Below are 23138 nucleotides of genomic sequence, written 5' to 3'. Positions count from 1 at the left end.
TGTAGGGCAGTGCACAGGGGTCAGTAGGCTGTAGGGCAGTGTACAAAGGTCAGTAGGATGTAGGGCAGTGTACATAGGTCAGTAGGGCAGAGGACAGGGCCAGCAGGACAGAGGACAGGGGGTCAATAGAGTAGAGAACAGGGGTTAAAAGGGCAGAAAACAGGCGGTAAGCAGGATAGTGGATGGGGGTTCACCAGGGCAGACAACTGGGAGTCTCCAGGGTAGGGTACAGGGCATTAGCAGAGCATTGGAGATGTATGGTAGAGGACTGGGCATCAGCATGGAAGAGTACAGGGGTCAGCAGGGTAAAGTGTGTGTGTGTGTGTGGGGGGGGACACAAGAGAGCACAGTATGGGGGGGAGGAGGAGGGTACAGTACAGAGGGGCAGCATGACATAATACAGGGGTCAGGAGAGCACAGTACAGGGGGTCAGGAGGACACAGTATGGGGGGGGGGGGGCAGGAGGGCACAGTACAGGGAGGCAGTGCAAGGGGGAAAGAGGGAACAGTACGGGGGGTAAAAAGGTAGAATATAGGGGGTCAGGAGGGTACAGTGCAAGGGGCAGTAATGTATAATATAGATGTAGTCTCCTCAAACAGAGCAGTGCAGGGAAGCTGCTGACACAAATCTTACCTTTTCTGGCATGCTGTCACTAGGCTAAATCTACAATAGAATGACACCTCCCCCTGTACATCCCCCCCCCTTTGCAGGGGTTAAGGAAGAACCCAAAGTGGAGCATTTTACCACTGCTGCTGCTTGTGTGGGCTGTTCTGATCACATGGGATGAATAGGAGAGGAAGGCCAGCGGGGATCAGAGCAGTACATATCCTGCCCACATAAGCAGCAGCAGTAAGATGTTCCATGTTGGGGGTTCTTCCTTAACCTTTGCAAAGCACTGTAACAGTGCTGGAACTGCAGGGGAACATATAGGGGGGAGATGTCATGTCTGGGTCAGTTGGCAATTATGCTCTCCTGTCATGTGGCAGAGTTTTTGACCTTATTCATATTGGCGTACCAATCCTGTACATTCAGATAAAGGGCCATCTTCACCCATGTGAGATGCACAGGTATTTCGTAAAGCCCAATGCAGGCAACCTGCTGAAATCAGTGACAGGGACCAGTTGCATTGACTTGCATGGATCTCCAAGCACATCTTGAAGTCTACATCTGTGTGGGTCTATTGTACAAATCAGAACACAGACAGACTGCACTGGAACACTCAAATAAATTGGTAATCCCAAAAGGACAACACTGTCCAGCAGAACAGGCATTGAAGAAAGCATGTGGCCAAGAGGCCTCTCACTATTCCTGACAAGGTATCATCTGTTGTCTGGTGAGTGGTCTAGGGGCCCACTTCTCAAGCTGGTGATGACAGTTCCTTCCCTTGCAGGTAGCAGGTCCAAAGCCTCACAGCAGTAGGGATACAGCAGGCACACTGGGCTCTGTAGTTCCACAGCAGTACAGCACACCATTCAATGGCAGTAGCAGTACCTCAGTCTAACTTCTCAGCAACACAGGGCTTGGGTGCAGCACAGCATCCTCTCACAAACTACCCATGGCTGTCCCTCAGCACAGGACACAGATCCTCCTCACGCTGCTCCCTTTGTGAGATGGCCCTACCCCTGGCTTCTCCATCCTTTCCTTCATGCAGTCCCACAATGTCTCTCTTCATTCAGGGGCTGGCTTCCAAAGATTACTGTGTCCAGCAACCCTTGCAGCTTCCAGCAGTTCTTCCTCTGCTGGAGTCTGGCTTTCCTCTTCCCTCAGTAGTACAGCAGCTTATCACCTTACTCTTGTTGCTATCCTGGGTGGTGGGCAGGGCTGAAATGGCCTGCAGCTAACCAAAATTATCCTGGTTGGCTGCTAGTGGTGGGTCCTGCCCCTTGTTTGCACTAACAGCCAATCGGTCCTTCATCTTCCTCCCTGCAGCTGCCACTCAAACAGGGAGAAGAGGAAAATAAATGTCCTGCTGTTGTCTACTGGAAAAAATGGAAACCAAATGATACTCCAAGAATCCACACAGTGGTGGGAAATAATCAAGTTATATCTTGTGCTAACAGAAATAATTGGAATCTGAAAATGTAAATTTTTTTAGAAGAATTGTTGTGTGTTATAGCGTATGCTCATTTCACTTGGGCACCAAAATAGTGTTATTAATGGAGTAAAGTTTTAGTACTCATAATTGTTACTCTTCCACTGGGCCTGGTAAAGATATGTCACATACACAAATGTAGGCTAATGTGCTTTATATATCCAAAATGCTTGTTACTCCCAGTTCAGCCTTAATTAGTATTTACAGCACATAATGTTAGCAGTTTAATTAGGTATATTTACTGTTTAATTATCTCACTAATGACTTAGTCTTGCATAGTAAAAAATAGAGATGGGTATCTGCTTCCCTGCTTTGGGTTCTTGTACACATACAACTTTATTCTCTTGAGATAAAGTACCACCTCCCTGCCTGTTCTATTCCTCATTAATTCACCTCCGCCCTTCTCTTTCTGAGAATTCCATTCCCTTCCACCATGTCTGCTGCTCCTCCTAGATCTGTGCTACAGACTGTGTGCTGTCACTGTGGCTCTTTCTCCCCCTTGGTCTATGTTGCAGACTTTGCACTGTTACTTGCACTGCTGCACTCCTCCATTGTTGCTAAATCCCTCAAGCTATGTGTTGTCATTCGCAATATGCCTTTCCTTTACTGTGGCTCCTTCTTCCCCTGGCTTTGCAGGTTTGCTGTTATCTACTGTACATTGGTCTCCTCCTTCAATGCTCTTACCCCCCAAATTCTGTATTGCAGCATTATTTTATTCCTTTAGTGTGGTTTCTTCTCTCCCCCCCCCCCTCCGGTAACGGTGTTACAGAGTGTGTGCTATTATCTGCACAGCTCCACATCTTCACAATAGTTCCATCTGTTTCTGGATTTGTGTTGCAGACTATGGGTTGTCACCTGCACTGGTTAACTCCATTGTTCCATCTCCTCCCGCCTTTGTTCTGCTGTGCATTTTCATCATTTCTGAAATCCACTATCCTATCCTATGCTATACCCTCCAATGCATTCTCTTAAGTTGGTCATAACTGGGTTTTTTTTCTATTAAACCAGCAGGCTGAATGGAAAAAAAAATGAACAAATTCCTATATCCACACAAGCGAGGTGGATGATGGTATTGCCCCAGCTGAGAGATTGTATTCTGACAGTAGGACTCTCCGCTGTCAGAATACACTGATCAGTGGCTGCAGCCTCTGATCGACAAAAGTTCTCCAACATCCCCGTTTGACAGAAGTTGATCTAACGATCAACTTTTGTCAAATGAGGGCGGCCACATACAGACAGTAATTTGGGCAGCACAGTGAATAAATGGTTTGTATTAATGCCTGATAGCAGTAGGGTCATTGGTTTGAATCTCAACCATGGCACCACCTGCCTGGAGTTTGCATGTTCTCTCTGTGCCTATCTGGGTTTCCCCAGGGTACTCTGGTTTCCTCCCACACTCCAAAGACATGCTGGCAGGTTATTTGGATCCTGTCTAAATTGGCCCTTATATGTGTATGTATGGATATGAGTTAGGGACCTTAGATTGTGAGCTCCTTGAGGGAAAGCTACTGATGTGGATATAAAAATATATATATAAATCGCTGCATAAAATTGATGGAGTTATATAAGTATCTGAAATAATAAATTTTTCTATCCTTGCTGAACCAGCAAAATTTCGATCCATCTATGGACCGCTTTTGTCTTGAATTTCTGTGTTAATCATCATGGTGTGAGATGGGGAAACAGCTTTCATTGTTTGAACACTGATTGAAGTAAATTAAAAACGTTCTGACTGACATTCTGCAGTTTAGCCACAAGATGTCACTGTTTTGTTCTAACACAGCCTCAGACTGCATAGAGATTTCTTTATTCATGAAGGGGTGGGATTTGAGACTTGGAGAGGAAACTGGAAAAAGGAGAGAGAGCAGCCATGCTCTCTAGCTGTGAAGACTGCCCTCTGTAATCAGAAATCCCATTGAGTGAAGCTGATGGTGTTCAAGACACTAATCCTGTCCAGGGGAACATTTGCTGCCAGGAAGCTGATGAGGACAGAGGAGCAAAGCAACATACATTGCTGATAACATCACATGATTAGTGGAGAGACTTTTGTTCTGTTCAGAGTCATCAGCGGCTGCAATACAGACATGGGTTGGTAAGACTTGTGCACGCACCTCCTTTCAGGGTTGGCGCCTTTAAGACTGAGTCCAGGCCTATAGTTAGTTAGGGTCTCTGTTTATGTCAGGCCACAAGTGTTATTGCTGATCATTGGAAGGACTCCAAAACTTAAAGTGACATTTCACATTGGAGAACTGATATAATCCTACAAACTCAAGCCAGACTGGCATTTTGCTCAGAAGGAATACTCAGGCACGTGCTACAGGACCAGTTATGGGAGAGGGAATACTGTAGATTTGTGTAAGATTGTAAGCTGTTGTGCTGCACCGCAGGCTAGCCCATACCATACACCCATACACTGATTCCTGCTCTTTTAGGGTAATAACAGGTAAGGTGTGGCAGCTTAGTTGTACCCACCAGTAGGTAAATTACTAAACTTTCTACCTTTATCCATCAGAAGGCACCGTGCTGTGCAGCACAAGGGTCTCAGCCTTTGGGCTGGGTGTATGTAAATATATTGTATGTTCCCAGCATTTGGGGTTGTGTTTATTTGCCACCTCTAAGTACAATTCTGTTGTGACAAAAGCTGGTGTTGAGGTTGCTTTCCTCGTTCGTGACTTCACTGTATCCTGGGGAGCCCACCCCGGTACACGGCTTACAATGGCTGTTGGAGGACTTGGCAAGATATATAGCATAGATGGAGTCTAACTACTGTGCCACTCCAAAAGCATGCATGCAGCAAATCTTGCATAGAGAATTCAGAAGCAACTTCCCAGTACATAAAATAAATTTTAGGGTGTTTGGCATGTTTTCTGAGATCACATGCACTCATAAAACATACAGGGAAAAGACAGAGAGAGGGCACTGATAACTGTGTGCATGTCAGTCCTTGGCCAGTTTACTGTTTTTCCATACTGGCAGTTTTTGCATTGAACAGGTGACAATGTAATGTCCATGGTGTAAAATAGATGTCCTGTCAGTCAACTGCCAATCACTGCCCCATACATTATATTTCCTCCCCAGAATAATCTGACTATGCTCATCATGCTCCCATCTCTGATTATTCTCTTCCACTTCTATCTATTAGTGTTAGACATTCTGTTTATATATATATAAAACCCTACAGTGCACAGTCCACATGTGTTTATCTACTACTTCTCTGCTAACAGGAAACAGGAACTTTATTCAGGAAGAAGCCATAGAGTATAGTCATAGATGCAGCTACAAACTTATAAACACTGCCATCTACTGGTTGAAGAATATATCTGTATTGAACACTGAAGTAGTTGTTGCAAAATACCAAACACTGTATTCCAACAATTAGTACTCCTCTCTAGTCATGTTCCTTTACTTCTATTCATGCCCACTATTTTAACCGTGATAACTGTTCTCCAATTCCACTCATGCCCACTATTCTTCCTTTTATTCATTTTCTTCTGCACTTACATTCATACACACTCTCCTGTTTTATTCAAGTTTATTCTCTGTCCTTCTTTGATCATTCTGCTCCATTTGCTTCCAATCTGGCTCTCCATGCAGGTCATTCTTGTTCTTTTCTATTCATGCCAACTTTACTTCCCTCTGTAATCATCGCTCCTCTACTGCCATACTTGCTGGCTCTTTTCCCTCTATGATCACTGTCCTGGAATGCTATCCAGTTATATAATAAAGATGTTCACAAACAGGCTATATTTCTTACGTTAATCATTACTCAATAACAAAATGCAGTTACAATGCCAGCGTTCATGGACAGCGCACATTCTCTAGTGTACATGATTACATTATACATAAAAAGCATATGCCTAGAAATCAATTTTTGAATATAATATGTAAAGGTCAAATAGCATATATTAAAGTATTAATAGCAGATATCTGTAAAGGAATAAATAGTTTTCTCCATTCATATAGTCCAAAATACAATTAATTGGGTTGCCCAAATGCACGTTATAGGCCTTTCAGGAGAGAAATATGTAGATTTTAACTGCTGACCTCTTTTTTGTAAAAATACTAGATGCGTAGCTATCAACAAATGCTTTTCAATACCTTGTGAGAGACTGACCCTGAAAAAGTATAGGGAATTTTCTCTATATTCTAAATTTCATTTGCAGGAGCTTGTTGGTCCGTGACAAAAAAAAAAAGCCAAATACATTCAGGCAACTAGCTTCTTCACAAACTGGCCAGCAATGGCAGTCCCCAATATGTCTCATTTGACAGGTGTACTTTAAAGGGATGTTCAGCCATGCAGAGAAAATTAACCCATGATTCAGTCTCTCACATGTGAATGGTCAGGTTTGCAAAATATGGGTCAATTTATAAAAAAAATAATGAACTGTAAACTTTTGTTCTTTAAAAAGAATAATTGTGCATAGGATTCTATCCTAAATAAAAATAGCTGTGTGGGAAGCCTCCAATGGAAACTGCCTTTCTTTTACTTTAGGGCAAAATACTGTTCGGGAGCAATGAAGTGATTGGGGTTACTGCACTTAAGCATGAAGTTAAAAAAGTTGGATAGCTCTATAATTTACAGAAGGGGTTACACTATTTTTCTTGTGTGCAATAATGTACACACATTTATTAAAAAAAGGTGTAGTGTATGTCTAGTGACCACATTATTTTTCCAGGGTTTTCCTTTACTTAGTTTGTTTTTTTTTTATATGACTTCTAGTCTATATTTTATGTGTTTAAATAGACACTTCCTGCTTAATTACAGTTAAGATATTTGTCACATAAGAACTGTATTGACTGAAGTGAGTTGGCTGACTCATAGACTTGCATTGTGAAAGGCAGCAGTAAAGCAAACCCACTGTGTAGAACAGTAAAGCCAGCCATACATGGATTGAAATATGGCCGATTCAGCAGGGACCAGCTGAGATTCAATTCATCTATGGCAGTGCTTCTCAAATAGTGGGGCGCGCCCCCTCCACCAAGGGGGGGCGCGGCGCGGTGCCGCCGCCGTCCCTCCCCCTTCCGACAGAAGGGACACTAAGTACAGGGGTGGGCAGAGGGCTGCTGTCTCTTACCTGGCTCCCACGATGATCCATCCAGGAAGCGCTGCTCCTTCCGTCACTCCGGCCACTCCCTCACTCCTGCCGCTCGGCTCCACCTCCTCACCGGTGATTGGCTGCCAGAACTGTAGCTCAGGAAAGGTACACAGGCGGCCAATCACGGTCGAGGAGGCGGAGCCGAGCGGACCCGCGAAAATCGAGTGAGGGAAAAGCCGGTAAGTGTGCAGTGCAGAGGTGCTGCTGCAAAAATACTATTTACAGTCGCGCGGGGGGGCGCGAAATGTTTTCTTCTTCCTAGGGGGGGCATGACAGAAAATAATTGAGAAGCACTGATCTATGGACAGGCTGATTGTACCTTGGTCAATCTGACTTGGGTACAACCCTGTTGGATTTTTCTACATGGATTACTGACAACGGCTATAGCTGCTATCAGTAATCATTGTATTCTGATGGCCAGAGAGGCGCCCAGCACCCTCCCCCCCTCCATTGGCAGAACACAGTAGTGCTGTGGGAGGCAGTCCCCATCAACACTGACTGTGTTGATGGGACAATCAAGCAATTTTCTTTCCTTCCACCATCGAGTCATATATGGGCTGCTTAAAGCAGAGCTCCACCCAAAAGGGGAAGCTCTACTTGTCTGCCTCCTCCCCCCCTCCACTGCCACATTTGGCACTTTTTTGGGGGGGAAGTGGGTATCTGTTCGGCCCCCCTCCTTCCCCCCACAGTCCTCTGGGACACTACACAGGTCCCAGAAGACTGTGGGACCAATCTCAAGGCGCAGGCTAAATCGCTCATGTGCAGTAGGTAACCGGCTGTGAAGCCACAGGGCTTCACTTCCGGTTTCCCTCAATTGCAATACAAGAACCCAGAGACAAGTAAAAACCTAGCCCGGGTAACAATGGCGCTGGACCCCTTAACAGGTAATGGTTCATATATTAAAAGACAGCAGCCACAGTATTGTATTGTATCTGCTGACTTTTTAATTTTTTGGGGGGGAGCCTGGACCTCCTCTTTAAGTTATCTGAAGTCTGGGTATGTAATGAGCAAATGGCTGCTCCCTTGTTCACATGTAATTACAAACTCAACATAGAAACAAAGAATTTAAGACTTCATTATATACACCAAGATGTCTCCCTTTGTGCAATAATTAAATACTCATTAACGTTTATACATTCTCCTTAACACTTAACCTGATTTTAGTACCTTTTTCTGAACAGGATGCTTGACTCGGGGGTACTGCTGAAATCCAGACAAGCCAAGATTACAATAATTGTCATCAGTGTGACCATCTTCATTATTGCCGCAGCTGTTGTTGCTGCCATTGTTATAACAACTGTCTTTGGTAAGACTGTATAACATAACCCTTTTTTATTATTATTATTATTATTATAATACAGGATTTATATAGCTTTATGTATAAGATTACTTTTTACCTATTCTAGGACTGCTCAGTGCCATAAAAGCCAACTTTTGGCTTGTGTTGAATCATTCAAAGTTCATCGACAGTAGCATTTGAGCTGCAGTTGGCCTTCTTATATAGAGTTGACTTCTTCTAAGCTGTATAAACCTGCTTATTTTTCCATTGATATGTATGGGTAGAGAAGCAGTTCTAGGGCAAACAGAAGCCTGTCGACACAGGCCTTTATTCTAGCTCATCGAGAATATTTATTGAGACCTACAGATAGGTCAATATATATATATTTGGACACAGGCACAATTTTATTTTTTTCAGGTATTTACCAAAACATATTCAAGCTATAGTTATATAATGGATATAGGCTGAAAGTGCACACTCTCAGGTTTAATTTTAGGGTATGTACATCCAAACTGGAGGGAGGGTTTAGTAATTACAGCTCTTAGGAGTAGTTTTACAAGATGAGGACTCACAAATGCTTTGATAATTAACACATGGGTTAATTCAAAAGGAAAGGGGGGATTACGTCATTGAATCCAGGCATAGCCTGCAGAGTCAGTATGCTGGGAATGCACAGTAAGCAAGCTCTGAGCACAAAGCCTCAGGCTGCCATAGATGCATATGTGTACTGGATGGGCATTTTCTTTTTGCTATATGTGTTATGCAGTTGTAAAGAGGATACATAAATTTATAATGGATAAATTTGTTTATTCATAATCAATACTCCTGCAGGAAAGGGCAAGGGAAATTGTTTCTGATGTAGACTAGCTTATTTTTATATGAGCAAGTGTCTCATATTTGCAATAGAAACAAAATTGTAATACTATATTATTAACTTTTGGTTATATTTAAACATATAAATCATGTTTTTGCTAGGAAAAGAGCTTTTGTTTAATTATTGCTGTTTCTTGTTCTAGGTAACAAAAAAGAGTCTATTCCTCAATACTATAAAGGATCATTTAGAATAACAAACGTAGACTACAAGGACTCTTTTAGAGACACCAGCAGTGGTGACTTTAAAGCATTGTCAGTTCGAATTGAAAGACTTGTAAGTATAAACTCATTTTTAATTCCTAAAACCCATTATTGTTATTTGTTTGTTTTATTTGAATTTAATGTAAAGTTATGTTCAAAATAATAGCAGTCAGACATCACTAACCTGATCAATCACTGGTTTTGGTAGAAATCATATTTCTACATGGCAAATAATTTACTAGCAGGTGTAGTAGAGTAATAGAAATCCAACAGACCCAACAGTCATGACATGCATGCTGCTGATTCTGTGTAATTGAATCACTAATTGAAAGGGGCATGTTCAAAATAATCGCAGTGTGGAGTTCTATTAGTGAGGTCATTCATTCTTTGAAAAACAGGTGGCAATTATTGCCCTTATTTAAGGAAGGAAGGCAACAAATGTTGTACATGCTGGTTACAGTGCATTTCTCTCTGAAATTCTGAGGAAAATGGGTCGTTCCAGAAATTGTTCAGAAGAACAGCGTACCTTGATTAAAAAGTTGATTGGAGAGGGGAAAACATATAAAGAAGTGCAGAAAATGATAGGCTGCTCAGCTAAAATGATCGGGAATGCTTTAAAATGGCAACCAAAACCTGAAAGACGTGGAAGAAAGCGAAAAACTACCATTCGTATGGATAGAAGAATAGCCAAAATGGCAAGGACTCAGCCAACAATCAGCTCCAGGAAGATCAAAGAAGGTCTAAAGTTACCTGAGAGTACTGTTACAATTAGAAGACGCCTATGTGAAGCCAAGCTATCTGCAAGAAGCCCCCGCAAAGTCCCACTGTTGAAAAAAAGATGTACTGAAGAGGTTACAATTTGCCAAAGAGCACATTGACTGGCCTAAAGAGAAATGGCGCAACATTTTGTGGATTGATGAAAGTAAGATTGTTCTTTTTGGGTCTAGTGGCCAGAGATAGTTTGTCAGACGACCCCCAAACACTGAATTCAAGCCACAGTGCACTGTGAAGACAGTGAAGCATGAATGCGCAAGCATCATGATATGGGGATGTTTCTCATACTACGGTGTTGGGACTATTTATCGCATACCAGGGATTATGGATCAGTTTGAATACATCAGAATACTTGAAGAGGTCATGCTGCCTTATGCTGAAGAGGAAATGCCCTTGAAATGGGTGTTCCAATAAGACAATGACCTCAAACACACCAGTAAACGTGCAACATCTTGGTTTCAGACCAACAAGATTGATGTTATGAAGTGGCCAGCCCAATCCCCGGATCTTAATCCAATAGAAAACTTGTGGGGTGACATCAAAAATGCAGTTTCTGAGGCAAAACCAAGAAATAGAGAAGAACTGTGGAATGTAGTTCAATCATCCTGGGCTGGAATACCTGTTCACAGGTGCCAGAAGTTGGTTGACTCCATGCAACACAAATGTACAGCAGTTCTCAGAAACAGTGCTTATACAACTAAATATTAATTAAGTGATTCAAAAGAAAGCAAAATCTTCAAACATTTTTCAGTTTATATAGTGAATGTTTGAGTTTGTAAAGAAGAATACAAACACTGCTATTTTTTTGAACAGTCTAATATTCACTTTTCTTCAATTTTTTTAAGATTTGATATTTGATATATTTTTCTTCATGTTTTGATTTGGAATAGAATGTGTAGTGTTCCCAATGCATTTGTGTGTATGGAAATAAAAGCTATTAGAAGGATTTTTGAGCTTTATTCACTTTTTTCAACACACTGCTATTATTTTGAACACAACTGTATATAGTGTGAATATACATTCACTGGCCACTTTATTAGGTACACCTTGCTAGTACCAAGTTGGACCCCTTTATACCTTCAAAACCGCCTTAATTCTTCATGGCATAGATTCAAAAAGGTGTTGAAAACATTCCTCAGAGATTTTGGTTCATATTGACATAATAGCAACATGCAGTTGCTGCAGATTTGTCGGCTGCACATCCATGATGCAAATCCCCTGTTCTACCACATCCCAAAGGTACTTTATTGGATTGAGATCTGGTGACTGTGGAGGCCATTGGAGTACAGTGAACTCATTGTCATGTTCAAGAAACCAGTTTGAGATGATTTGAGCTTTGTGACATTATCCTGCTGGAAGTAGCCATCAGAAGATGGGTACACTGCAGTCATAAAGGGATGGAAATGGTCAGTAACAATACTTAGGTAGGCTGTGGCATTCAAACGATGCTCAATTGGTACTAAGGGGCCCAAATTATGCCAAGAAAATATCCCCCACACCATTACACCAGCACTCGCAGCCTGAACCATTGATACAAGGCAGGATGGATCCATGCTTTCATGTTGTTTATGCCTAATTCTGATCCATCCGCTGAAACTGAGACTCAACAGACCAGGCAATGTTTTCCAATCTTCTATTGTCCAATTTTGGTGAGCCTGTGCGAATTGTAGCCTCCGTTTCCTGTTCTTAGCTAACAGGAGTGGCACCCAGTGTGGTCTTCTTCTACTGTAGCACATCTACTTCAAGGTTTGATGTGTTGTGCGTTCAGAGATGGTATTCTGCATACCTTGGTTGTAACAAGTGTTTTTTCAAGTTACTGTTGCCTTTCTATCATCTCAAACCAGTCTGCTCATTCTCCTCTGACCTCTGACATCAACAAGGCATTTTTGTCCACACAGCTGCCGCTCACTGAATATTTTCTCTTTTTTGGACCATTTTCTGTAAACCCTAGAGATGGAGTAGATCAGCAGTTTTTGAAATTCCCGGACCAGCCACACCACAATAATGCCATGCTCAAAGTCACTTAAATCCCCTTTCTTCCCCATTCTAATGCTCAACTTTAACTTCACCACATCTAGATGCCTACCTGCATTGAGTGGCTGCCATGTGATTGGCTGATTAGCAATTTGTGTTACCAAGCAATTGAACAGGTGTACCTAATAAAGTGGCTGGAGAGTGTAGAGTGTGAACTTTAAACGTAACTTTTTTTTTACCAATATTGTAAGAGAGGGCTGTGAAATTTCCCAAAGATAGAACACTGGTCCACGCCAGCTTTTTTCTTCCTCACTGCGGACACCCATTGTGCCCGCTCAAAAAGCAAGTCTCCCTATCAAAGGACACTGAGGAATAGGAGCTGCACACCAAACGCTCTTCCAAAAACCTTTTTTACCCACACATCAATAATATAGCTGTATCCATGTTGTCTCTGCCCTGGGGAACAGTTACATATGTCCCTTTATGGATGCTAGTCTTGCCAGATTATTAGTATTAGTTTTTTTGCTATTGTGAAAATACAAGCTGTCAACAATTATTCACAACTATTTTTAAATGACTGCATAGGCATAAATATTCATTCATTGGGCCAGTTGAGGACTGGGACTATGGAAACTATGAAGCAAAAATAGAAATAATTTTTTGTTGTAACTGGGAATGGTCAGCAGTCATCTCCTAGGGAATCCATTCATCACTCAATCTGGGAAAGAATATTATTACATCGGGCCATTCCTGTGGAGTCAAATCAGGCATTTATGGAAACCCCTTAGGCTCCTTTGCAATATGATTTATTTTTGCACTGTGAATCTGTTATTGGCCTGTGTAGCTGTTATGTAAGCCATTGATTTCTTGGTTTTGGTCTACAGTAACATTTACATATTTGCTCTATGTTGTCTGCCTATAGACAAAAGAAATATTTGAAGATTCGGACCTCAAACGTCTATTCAATATGTCCAAAGTGATCAGTTTGGGGTAAGCCATTATTCTCATTTTTGCTTTCTAAGAGTAAAGGTGATGGTTTGTTAGGAGATGGGTATAATTTCTACTAGTGATCAGTTTTTATGATGCAATAAATTAGTATCAGCCTTGGTAAACCAATACAAAGTCATGAGTAAAATAAATTGGAATGTAACCACAGTTGTCGCAAATATTGCATGAATGATGCATATTTATTATAGCTCTTACTGTGAAGAAGCCTTTTCGTATTTGGAGGTTAACCACTTGCCTACAGAGCACTTGTACCCCCTTCCTGCCCAGGTCAATTTCCAGCTTTCAGCGCTTGTCACACTTTGAATGACAATTGCGCGGTCATGTACCCATATGAAATTTTTATCATTTTTTTGTGACAGATATAGCTTTATTTTGGTGGTATTTAATCACCTCTGGGTTTTTTATTTTTTCTTAAACAAACCAAAAAAATATTTTGAAAAAAAAAGTTTTTTCTTAATTTTTGTGATAAAATTTTGTAAATAAGTGATTTTTCTCCTTCACTGATGTGCGTTAATGAGGCTGCAGTGATGGGCACTGATAGGCTGCACTGATGGATGACACTGACTGGCACTGATAGGCGGCACTGACTGGCACTGATAGGCGGCACTGATTAGCAGCACTGATAGGTGGCACTGACTGGCACTGATGGGTGACACTGAAAGGCAGCTCAGATGGGCACTGATATGTGACATTGATGTGCACTGGTAGGCACAGATATGTGGCATTGATGTGGCACTGATGGGCACTGGCAGGTGGCATGGATGAGCACTGACAGCTGGCACTGATGGACACTGACAGCACGTGAGGAGAGAAATGCAGATAACCAGCATTTCCCTATTTACATGCAATCAGCTGTGATTGGACACAGCTGATCACATGACCGAGCTGACATCTTCGGCTCTTTCCGTTGGACACAGCGCACCACCGTTCGCCGCACTGTGCGCTCCCGGAGCCGCGCATGCGCAGGGAGAATGGGACAACATCATATGACGTCCTCCCAGAACGAGAGAACCACCTTGCGTCCGTCATTGCACTATATTGCGGGCGGAAGGTGGTTAAATCACTTTTCCTCCAGATGTAAGCAGTGCTCTATTGTTCTCTATAATGACCTGAAAGCGAATAACTCTACACCAAGAACACCACTTATATATACAGTATACAGTTGTGGCCAAAATTATTCAACCCCCACTGAAATTGAGTGTTTTGGCCAGTTTGACATTGCTTTTGATCATTCAGTCATCTTGCTTACATTTACATTAAAGAGGCACTTGTAGGTCAGACAAATATAACATAACAGTTATAATGAAATAACCACAAATGTCTTTTCTGTGCTCACAGCATTATCAGTTTTATTCAACCCCCAAGTGACATTCAATCTTAGTACTTAGTACAGCATCCTTTTACAGTTATAACAGCTTTTAAACGTGAAGCATAGCTTGACACAAGTGTCTTGCAGCGATCTACGGGTATCTTCGCCCATTCTTCATGGGCAAAGGCCTCCAGTTCAGTCACATTCTTAGGCTTGCGCACTGCAACTGCTTTCTTTAAGTCCCACCAGAGGTTCTCAATCGGATTTAAGTCTGGTGACTGCGATGGCCACTCCAAAATGTTCCAGCCTTTCCTCTGCAACCATGCTCTAGTGGACTTGGAGGTATGCTTGGGATCATTGTCCTGTTGAAAGGTCCAACGTCTCCCAAGCCTCAGGTGTGTGACGGACTGCATCACGTTTCCATCCAATATCTCCTGGTACTGAAGAGAATTCATGGTACCTTGCACACGCTGAAGCTTCCCTGTACCTGCAGAAGCAAAACAGCCCCAAAGCATGATTGACCCTCCACCATGCTTCACAGTAGGCAAGGTGTTCTTTTCATCATAGGCCTTGTTCTTCCTCCTCCAAACATAGCGTTGATCCATGGGCCCAAACAGTTCTAATTTTGTTTCATCAGTCCACAGAACACTATCCCACAACTTTTGTGGTTTGTCCACATGGCTTTTGGCATACTGCAGTCGACTCTTCTTATTCTTTGGAGACAGCAAGGGGGTACGCCTGGGAGTTCTGGCACGGAGGCCTTCATTACGCAGTGTGCGTCTTATTGTCTGGGCTGAAACTTCTGTACCCACATCTGACAAATCTTTTCTCAGTTCCTCAGCAGTCACACGGGGACTTCTCTCCACTCTACGCTTCAGGTAGCGCACAGCAGTCGAAGTCAGCATCTTCTTTCTGCCACGACCAGGTAGCGTTTCAACAGTGCCCTTTGCCTTGAATTTGCGAATGATGCTTCCTAAGGTGTCTCTTGGTATGTTTAACATCTTTGCAATCTTCTTATAGCCATTGCCCTTCCTGTGAAGAGAAATCACCTCTTCTCTTGTCTTCCTGGACCATTCTCTTGCCTTCACCATGTTTGTAACCACACCAGTAAATGTCTAGAAGGAGCTGAGTATCACAGTCATTTTAAAGCTGCCTAATTGGTGCTTATTATGCTTGATTGCTGCTCGGTGACATCCACAGGTGTTTTCAATACCTGATGGAAAGCACCTGTGTGAACCTCTGTTCTTCAGAGTGGTAGTCTTTAAGGGGTTGAATAATTGTGGCAATGAAGAAACCACATAAGAACCATTTACTACTGTATTACATAAACAATTGATGTCATTTTAGTTGCATTTGGGTAGTTACAACGTCCTTGTAGGATTTGATTCTGAATACAATTCCAAATGTACACTATAGTCCCTAAACCCCTTTACAGCATTGGGGGTTGAATAATTTTGGACACAACTGTACGTATATACATGGTGACCTCCCCCTTAATCACCTTTTTTTCAAGAGAGAATACATTCAGTTCACCTAGTCTTTCCTCATATCTGAGCTCCTCCATGACTCTTATCAGTTTGGTTGCACTTCTCTGCACTTTTTCCAATATATCCGATATCCTTTTTGTGAACTGGTGCACAAAACAGAACTTCACATGTGTTTATTACATTCTAAATTGGTTATAAAGGCAAAACTTGTTTTACCTTAATGCATTCCCTTCATTAAGTTAAAAATTGGTCCCATAGCTCTTCTCTCCTTACCCACACCCTCCCCTAAACACCTGTCACCTCTCTCAATCCAATACTGTCCCTGCCGGTAGCCCCGCTTTCCACTCCTCCTGCATTCATGGACTTAAATGAGAACAGCAGGAGCCATTAGCTCCTGCTGCTGTGGGTCAAATTCTGTAAGGAGGGAGTGGTGGGTGGAGCTGACCCGCGCTGTGTGTGTCTATGGACAGTCTGGCTCGTGAGTGTGCCTGCATTAGTGCCCCTATAGTATATGGCTTCTTCCGAGAGGAGAAGGAGTAGACAGAGCTGGTGGGGGACATCAAAAGAGGAGGTAAGTCACTACTCTGTGCAATACCATTGCACAGAAGAGATAGGTATAAACCTCTTTTTTATATAATTAAAAATCAAATGTGACTTTAATATCACTTTTGAATGTACTACTTAGACATTTTACTGGAATATCTAATTTATATACTGTAGAGATCATCAAGAATCACTTAAATACCTAGTGTTAGTTAGTCACATTCAAATAGGTGTGTCCTGTATTGTCAAAGATGTTTTGCTGCTCATCCAAGTAGCTTCCTCAGTAACAGCTCCAAATTACATTATTTATTGTTTATATCCCTTGCAGATGAACCGTTTTCACTAAGATTACAAAAAAAATAAATTTTTTTGACAATATGATTTGAAATGCTTCATAATTTATAATGCATATCTTGTTTTTCAGGTCCAATGGGATTGTTGCACCAACATTAGTGGTCTTATTCCAAGGCTTACCTGCAGAAATGAAAAACTTTTCCTCCATTCACATGCAAAATATATTTAGAAAAATTGCATCTTGGTCTCGTTTTAACATTGATGCGGGCTCTGTGCAATTGTTAGGCAAGTATACAACTCACTTTTTCCTTATTGGATTTGGTATTTTTTGTTATGTATAATCCTTTGCAAATGTTAGATACACATTATTATTATTATACAGTATTTATAAAGCGCCAATAGTTCGCTCAGCGCTGTACATTACAAAGGGGGACAGAACATGTGACAGAACAATACCGATACAATGCAAAACATGAGGGGATTGGGGGCCCTGCTCTTTCGAGCTTACAATCTAGGAGACATAACCCCAAACTTTAAAACTAGAGAAAGAGGGACACTTTGGGGTGGAGATTACATGTGGCATGAGCAGAGCACCATGGTATCATGTGCACATGCTAGGTGGGGGGTGCTTTAAAGGGGTCAAATCTAAATTCGCATATTTTTACATGACTGCATTATGCAAAATTGGGCCCTAAGCAAACATCAAAGTGTATGTAAACCCAAAATCTATTTTCAGTATGTTTTGGCATCATGTCTCAGTGTACACAGTTTTTATGAGCATATGAACCTGCAGCAAAGATTCTTACCTGGACCAGTAACCACTTTCCTTGCAATTAGCAACAATGTTGTCAAATTGCCATGCTCTCCTCTTTCGTTTGCCATTGGACTGCCTATTTGGTGTACACATGCCTCCTGTAGACCTGATAGGTATCTCAACAGCCAACTGAAGGAATAGAAATGGCAGCCTGGGAACATTGCTACTAATAGTAAAACAGCACCTTAACACTGTCAGCCTAAAACTGGAAGTGATACTATTGGTACAATGTGTAGGTAAGAAACTTTGCAACAGGTTCACAAAAAATGATTTGCTTAAGAAAACTGTATATAGTGAGACATGATGCCAAAACATACTGAATAACAGATTTTGGATTTACATTCCCTCCAAAGTGGGAGCCCTATATGCTGATATTTTATACTATGTGACTGGGATGGTTCAACAGAAAAAGGGTCCGAAAGCAAATATAAAAATGAGGGCTATAGTATGCATGGTCAATTGTGGGAGAGGTTAAATATGGGTGTTCTTTAAACAGTTGTGGTCAAATAGCGATATACCGTTCAGCCACTGCCTGCCAGCAGTACAACAACGTTCATAAACCAACAGTATAACACCTCCAGTAATCGGCACAGATGTATCAACCCAAGACAGTCCTCTACTAGATTAAATGGAAGTGAGGTGGATTGCAAAAGATGGCCTTCACACCATGTTCAGAAGCATAACCACCCTCAGGATACAATATTATTTCCCTTAGTAGGTGGTTGGGTCCTTCAGGACAACTATGGGGTGTGAGGATTTACAGAGAGACAGATCTAAAAGCAGGACTTTTGTTTTCATAGGATAGGTGCAGGAACTCCCTCCTTCTAAATCACTTCTAGTCTCTGACCCCCTACTCACCTCCCAGTACTGCTCCTTTTAGATAATACAGAGCGAAGTATCATTTTGTGGTGCAAAATAATTTGTATCGATTTTGTTTATGATAACAAGAAAAACAGAAAAATATTTCCCCCGCAGCCAACAACAATAGATTCCTCCAGCAACAATAGACCTCTAATACAAAATACTACCCTAACAACTATATACCCCCAGCAGCAACAACAGATCTCCCAGCAGCCAGCATCAACCAACAATAGACTCCTACCTCAACAGTAGATGCCTTCCAGCAACAATTGACCCCCATCAACAAAAGACCCCCCCCCAGCAACAATACCCACCACACAAAAATAGATCCCCTTCAGCAACAATAGTTCCCTCAGCAGCCAGCAACAATAGATCCTCCAGCACACCCCAGCACCCCTTCCCATTACCTACATTCAGTGTTGGAGGTGGCAAAACTGCGTTCACCCTGAAATAAAAACCCTTCCTAAGTTGCACTGTGCGTGGTACACAAATACTGCAAGTGGCCACATTGTTCTAAAGAAATTGGACGTGGCCTAAAGGGCATGGTTATATAGAGCCTGAGGCTACTTGCTGCATACACTGCACATTTTGTTACATACCTTGCATCCATGGAATGCTAGTGATAGTCTCACCGACACACATAAACCTCAGGACAAAGGTTTTCTTTTTAAAAATGTAAATCTTACAGTACAAATGGAAGCTGCTATCCCTGTTATGATGATGCAAAGGCTTCAGCACTATTTCAGCCACTGACCAAAAACAAGATTGATTTTGCTCTGACTTTTCTTTCTTTCTGCATGCACTAAGCTTTGTGACTAATCCCAGATAGGCACTGAACCACCATTATAGCAGGTCCTCAGTGGCAGCCTTTATATATCTTTCAGTACAGGCTTCCGTTAATATAAGTAAGTATCACATGCATCTGATGGAGTGTAACTTTCCTAGTCTTTTTTCCCTCAGTTTTACATACCAAGCCATAAAAAAATTAAGAATCTAGGTCCACAGGCTTCAGCATTTGTTGCCTTTCCACAAACCCAGACTTGAATGTACTTGTGTGCATGACCTAGAAGATTTTTTTTGAGTTATAGTAAATATATATATATATTTTTTTTCTTTTTTAGAAATCTCAGTCACTGATGCAGGGAATCTCCTTTATGGCGGTAAGATCTTGAGACCTGTTGTACTTTATAAACCTAATGTTTATCATATACTAAATAAAGCGCCACTTACGATTCATTATATGGAGGTGGAGTTAGTCAGTGAAGCAAAGTGGCATGGTGTTCACACAGAAGTGCAGTTTCTACTGCCCTCTGAAAAGCAATTTATTGTAAATTGCTTTTCAGAGGATGATAGAATGACTGTTTCCAGCCATGCAGGAGGAATTAGTGTCTCAGTTGAACTGGTGAGCAGGATCTCTTTAATGCAGGCAGCACATGGTTCGAATTCTGAACGATTTTTTGTTCCGAAAATCAAAAACTTTGTTAGCTCGGTAATCCAATGGTGCCATCAATGATTTAGAAAATCGGCAGACCAAGTCATAAAGTTTACCCCATATAACAGGCGAAACTTCTGTTCCTTCCAGGTCATGGCTCATGCACATATTCTTTTCGGAAAAACGATCGTACGATTTGACCATCATTGAGTCGAAAATCGGTAGTTTTTTATGAATTTTCCAACATGTCCAATCACTGAAAAGGGGAGGAACCAGGAAAATCGGCTGGTGCCTTTGACCCACTAACAGAGCGAAAATCGGACGATTATTCTTAGGTCCGATTTGCGGACGAAAAATCGGTCGAATTTTGACCCATGTATGGACAGCCTTAAGAATCTATTGTTGCCATAGCATAGTTTCCAAAACTGGTGCAAATGCTTGCCTGAATTAGATGCAGGCATCATTACCACTTTCGTGAATTCCTCTAAATGTATTTAGCCTGACAACAAAAATGAATGCAGCCACCACATCTAAGGATTTGTTATCTGAAATATATAAAAACATGTTGTCCTTGGGGGTAGTAACACTTTAATTAATATGCCAACTCTTAGGAAAGCAAATAGGTGTCATCAGTGGCAGACTGAACATTCGAGCACTCGGGCACTGCCCGAGGGCCCGGGGTCAGTAGGGGGCTCCATGAGATGCCCCTGGTACCTTTTTATAGGCTACTTTGAGTGTGGGCAAGGACACAGGGGTCCCATGATCCCCTATTGCCTGGGGGCCCTATGAGTTGTCAGTCCGCCCCTGGGTGTCATTGGTTTAAATTCCTCCACACCCCCCACATAGCACCTCTTTCTTCCACCATGCGTTTGGAACTTTCTTGTGGATTCATACTGAGAATGTGATAACTATTGAAGAATACTATTCTTTTCTAGAGATTGGTACAGATGTCCTTATAATCACATGCACTACATGTATGAGACATTTGCACTGAGTTTTATTATCTTTATATTTGGACAATCCAGAAATATGAATATTTGTTTCCAGGGAATGGGGATACAATTTTGTTTTTTTTTGTCTTGTGTGGCATCATTTGTGATCATAGCAATGTTGGAACTAACAGTAACAAATACAATATTAAATTAACTGATGTTACTGGGCCTTTAATAATTATTGTTCTTACATTTTCCCTCTGCCCCTTAATTACTCTTCATTTTAGAAGTACATTAGTGTTCTACGTACTGCACCATTTCAATGTCCCTGGATTTTTAATAGAAATGATAACAGATAACAGCTGATTTAAGAAGTCAGTTATGCCATTCACAACATTTTAGCAAAAGGCTTTTTGGTTTGTTTTGGTCCATGTCATCATAAGCAGACTAATTACACATCTATATATGACTGCACAAAAAAACTTTTAAAACATTGACCTGCAGTGCCCCCAAATGGACAGTTAATGTAGCACAATAATGTAAAAAAACAAACGAACAAAAATAAAAATTGATCCCACATTTTAGAAAGGTACTGGATTGCATAATTTGTTTTAATACATTCTTTATTTGTAAGAACCGGTTTTACATAAACTGCGACAGGTGAAGGAAGTATATAGAAAAACAAGTACATCATGGGCAGGCAAAATACATTGAACACACTATGTATAAACAGGAAATTGTAAAGAATGGAGTTCAATATAACAAGTAGGAGCAGCATGAAATTAGCACAGTGTTTTCATAAAACTTACAATGGAAAAGACGCAACAAGAAATGATTTCCTATATGCCAGATCAGACTGTAGTTTGAGAAAAAAAATTAAACAATTAAATTGAATGACGCTCCACCTCTGCCACCCCCCTCTGCCTCTCCCTCCACTGGCTCCCGATTGCCCAATGCATCAAATATAAACTTCTAACCCTGACCTACAAAGCCGTTCACAACACTGCCCCTGACTACCTCACCAACCTGATCCGCAAGTACCGCCCTACCCGTACCCTTCGCTCCTCACAGGACCTCCTTCTATCCTGCTCCCTGGTCTCCTCCCATGCACGACTGCAAGACTTCTCCAGGTCCTCCCCCATCCTCTGGAACTCACTGCCCCAATCCGTCAGACTGTCGCCTTCTCTCCTCACATTCAGGCGCTCCCTCAAAACCCATCTCTTCAGGGAAGCCTACCCCGCCCTCACCTAACGGCCATTCTCCCTCACTCCTCCCACCATTTCATTCCCCTCAGCCACTTCCTACTGTACCACTACCCCCTCCCTCCTAGATTGTAAGCTCGAAAGAGTAGGGCCCTCTTACCCCTCGTACGTTGTTTGTTATTGTTGTACTGTGCCATGTATTGTCCCCCCTATATTGTACAGCGCTGAGCAAACCCTTTGGCGCTATATAAACTCGATGTAATAATAATAATAATTTAGGGCCATACCAAAACATGCTAAATGTACTAATTTGTCTGCTAACCAAACACATCAAAATTATTTGTTATGTTCTTGGCCACATCCTCAAATTCACCAATTTCTCATTTGTCCCTTATTTTAGTCCGATGTACAGTATATACCTACATAAAAATGTGCAATTTACCTGTCAAAGAGTGTTTATCAGTGCTAAACCTTGCATCCAGTTTTTAATTGTTCCATTTCAAAAGTCAGTATAAAATATCAGTAGTTGGTTGAACCAAACATTTTTTGTGTGTTCTTTGTGTGACGGGGGGTGGTAGGGCTGTGTCCTTTGCCTACATGCATTTTGTTGATAGATGTCCATCTTTCCCATCTCAAAAAGTTGGGAGGTATGCATCCATAATTCAAAAAAAAAAAGAAAGACAAACAGTTGGTATACATGTAAAAATTGCCACCACTGATGTTAGGCTAGTATTTGAAAATATAGTATTAACACAGCAGTATGGGTAAGAGGATCATGGCTTTACTTGGTGCTTCAAAGGCTTTAAATGAGTGATAACACTCAATGCATGCATATGTTGTGGAGTTGCCATAAAATTGGTTTCATGCTACAGTAGATGCATCTTCCAAAGGTAGTGTAGGCGCCAATGTAACAGATAATATGGTGCAGATGTCTTGTCCTCTTAGCTTTAGTAGTCTGTCGATCTGC

General features: G+C 41.7%; 1 protein-coding gene across 1 annotated transcript in view; it reads left to right on the top strand.

The window, feature by feature from the left end:
* LOC149447612 (transmembrane protease serine 11D-like) overlaps positions 1–23138 on the top strand; it is a 36615-nt gene that overhangs the window by 3731 nt on the left and 9746 nt on the right. The window contains exons 2-6 of the mRNA XM_089652297.1: positions 8370–8494; positions 9484–9614; positions 13212–13279; positions 17061–17215; positions 19727–19765. Of these exons, the coding sequence (XP_089508423.1) occupies positions 8371–8494; positions 9484–9614; positions 13212–13279; positions 17061–17215; positions 19727–19765 (517 nt within the window). The 5' untranslated portion in view covers position 8370. The remainder of the gene's footprint in view (positions 1–8369; positions 8495–9483; positions 9615–13211; positions 13280–17060; positions 17216–19726; positions 19766–23138) is intronic.

Source organism: Staurois parvus, unplaced genomic scaffold, assembly GCF_062004578.1.
Source record: "Staurois parvus isolate SC_StPar_1 unplaced genomic scaffold, SC_StPar_1.0 ptg000679l, whole genome shotgun sequence".
Lineage (NCBI taxonomy): Eukaryota > Metazoa > Chordata > Amphibia > Anura > Ranidae > Staurois > Staurois parvus.
Note: the sequence above shows the minus strand (reverse complement) of the source record. Positions and strands in the feature narration are given on the sequence as shown.